Here is a 2,339-nt window from a genome sequence, read left to right on the forward strand (position 1 = left end):
GCATTGCCGTGTTGTCGGTAAGGTACATTTTCCGGTGCAGATTTAGAAGCCCGCTTACTTACGTGTGAACTCAATAATTTTTATTTACACTCTATATATATATATTAAAAAATTAATTAAATAATTATAAATATTTGATTGTGAATAGTTATTATTATTTTTATTATATTAATTTGAGCTCAATGTAGAAATTCATAAACTTTAAATTATGAATCTGCCTTTGTACACTTTACAGTCAGAGACCATGAAGTCATCTCTTGAGTCAGCAGAAGCAACAGTTTCATGGCGTGTAATTCTATGTATATTAATAAGCCAATCCTCAATTCTATATATTGTGTATTTCTTAGCCAAACGTTATAATTAATATGGCATCCGTAATTGAGCAATGCCAAGTTGCGCCACCTCCAGGCAGCGCGGCAGAGTTGACACTCCCTCTTACTTATTTCGATCATATGTGGTTAGCTTTCCATCGTATGAGGCGGTTACTATTCTACAAGCTCCCTATTTTCAAACCTGATTTCGTCCAAAACATTATTCCTTCTCTTAAAGATTCACTCTCCCTCACTCTCAAACACTATACACCCTTAGCTGGCAATGTTGCATGTCCACTAAATTTTAGCGAATCTCCTGAGTTGCGTTACGTAAGGGGAGATTCTGTATCTGTTACCTTTTTTGAGATTAATATGGATTTCAAATATCTTATTGGTGACTATCCCCGTACTGCTAAGGATTTTTATCACTTTCTTCCTCAGTTGGCGGAACCTAAGGATGCCCCGGGGGTCCAATTAGCCCCACTCTTAGCCATTCAAGTGACACTTTTTCCAAATGTTGGCATATCTATTGGTTTCACTAACAATCATGTTGCCGGTGATGGAGCTACCATAGTAGGGTTCGTAAGGGCGTGGGCTCGGCTCAACAAATTCGGTGGACATGAACAATTCTTAGCAAATGAGTTCATTCCATTTTATGATAGGTCAGTAATCAAAGACCCTTATGAACTCGGGAAGTTGACATGGGGCGAAATGAAGAAACATAAGCTGGAGATGTGCGACATTGTGAGTCCTCCTGACAAGGTTAGAGGTACATTTACTATAACACGAGATGATATTGGGAAACTAAAGAATTTGATATTGTCAAGACGACCGAGTCTAACTCATGTAACATCTTTCACTGTAATATGTGCTTATGTATGGACTTGCTTGGTAAAATCAGAGGACGCGACCAGAGAAGAGACAGACGAAAACGTAATGGAATTCTTTGGATGTGTAGCTGATTGTAGAGTGCAATTCAATCCACCACTTCCTCAATCTTATTTCGGGAATTGCCTAGTAGGGTACGTTGCAAGAATTAGACATGCTGACTTAGTTGGGAAGGAAGGCTTTACAATGTCTGTGGAATTAATTAGAGAAGCCATTCGGGAAAATATGAAGGATGAGGAGTGGATCCTGAATGGTAACTGGTTTAAGTCATATAGCACCTTAGACATGAATCAGTCGCTTTCAGTTGCTGGATCACCAAAGCTTGACTTATATGCTACTGATTTTGGCTGGGGAAGGCCTGCGAAGTTAGAGTTCGTTTCTATTGACACTGGTAGTGGAATATCGATGTCTCTTAGTAAATCAAAGGACTTTGATGGAGATTTAGAGGTTGGCTTGTCTTTGTCTAAAACTCGAATGAATGCTTTTGCTGCTATATTCACCCACGGGCTCAGCTTTCTATAGCAAGCCTCGCTACAATTATATTTTCACCAAACAATAGAGTTGGATTTTTATTTTGTGCAAGTGATGCCACTTAGTTATTCAATTGTGTGGCATTCTTTCTATACTGAAATGAGATTTTTGCATTTTATGCTCCTAATGTATGTTCTCTTTCTTAATTTGTGTTAAGAGCTTCGATAAGAGAATAAATTTTAGAATTGAAAACCTTGTATTTCATTTATTTATTCATGATATCAATAGATACAGGGGATGAGATAATAGTTCTTTGGATAACGACTTTGTAAGCAAATCAACAAGCTGGTCTTTGGACGAAACATGTGAAATAATTTCCAGATGTTTCATTTTGGAGTTACTAGATTTTGACATGTATACATGGTGGATATATTCTCACACAGTGTTTTAAAAGACGTTTTCGGGGCGAGTCCTGGGGCGGGGCGTATCAAAAATGTCCCCGGGGTGATGGGTCGGGACGAAAGTCTCCAAAGGCGTACGCCCAGCAATTCGGGGTGTATGCCCGGGCATTTAGAGCGAGTTTTTTTTGTTGGGGCGTGTTGGGTGTAAGCCCAGAAAACTTCTTCAAAGTAAAACGAAATTTGTTAAATAAGTCGTTAATATAATGCC

General features: G+C 38.6%; 1 protein-coding gene across 2 annotated transcripts; it reads left to right on the forward strand.

Moving 5' to 3' along the window:
* The first annotated feature begins 230 nt into the window (after positions 1-230).
* Positions 231-1,934, forward strand: LOC132630854 (phenolic glucoside malonyltransferase 1-like). Of its 2 annotated transcripts, XM_060346458.1 has the most exons (2): positions 231-1,080; positions 1,213-1,934. In XM_060346458.1, exons 1-2 carry the CDS (start codon positions 366-368, stop codon positions 1,719-1,721), a joined length of 1,224 nt encoding a protein of 407 aa, XP_060202441.1. In that variant the 5' UTR covers positions 231-365; the 3' UTR covers positions 1,722-1,934. The 2 variants fall into 2 exon arrangements, with proteins under 2 accessions (XP_060202441.1, XP_060202438.1); XM_060346455.1 differs by having other exon boundaries at positions 235-1,934.
* The last annotated feature ends 405 nt before the right edge of the window (positions 1,935-2,339 follow it).

The sequence above is a fragment of the Lycium barbarum genome, chromosome 1 (assembly GCF_019175385.1).
Source record: "Lycium barbarum isolate Lr01 chromosome 1, ASM1917538v2, whole genome shotgun sequence".
Lineage (NCBI taxonomy): Eukaryota > Viridiplantae > Streptophyta > Magnoliopsida > Solanales > Solanaceae > Lycium > Lycium barbarum.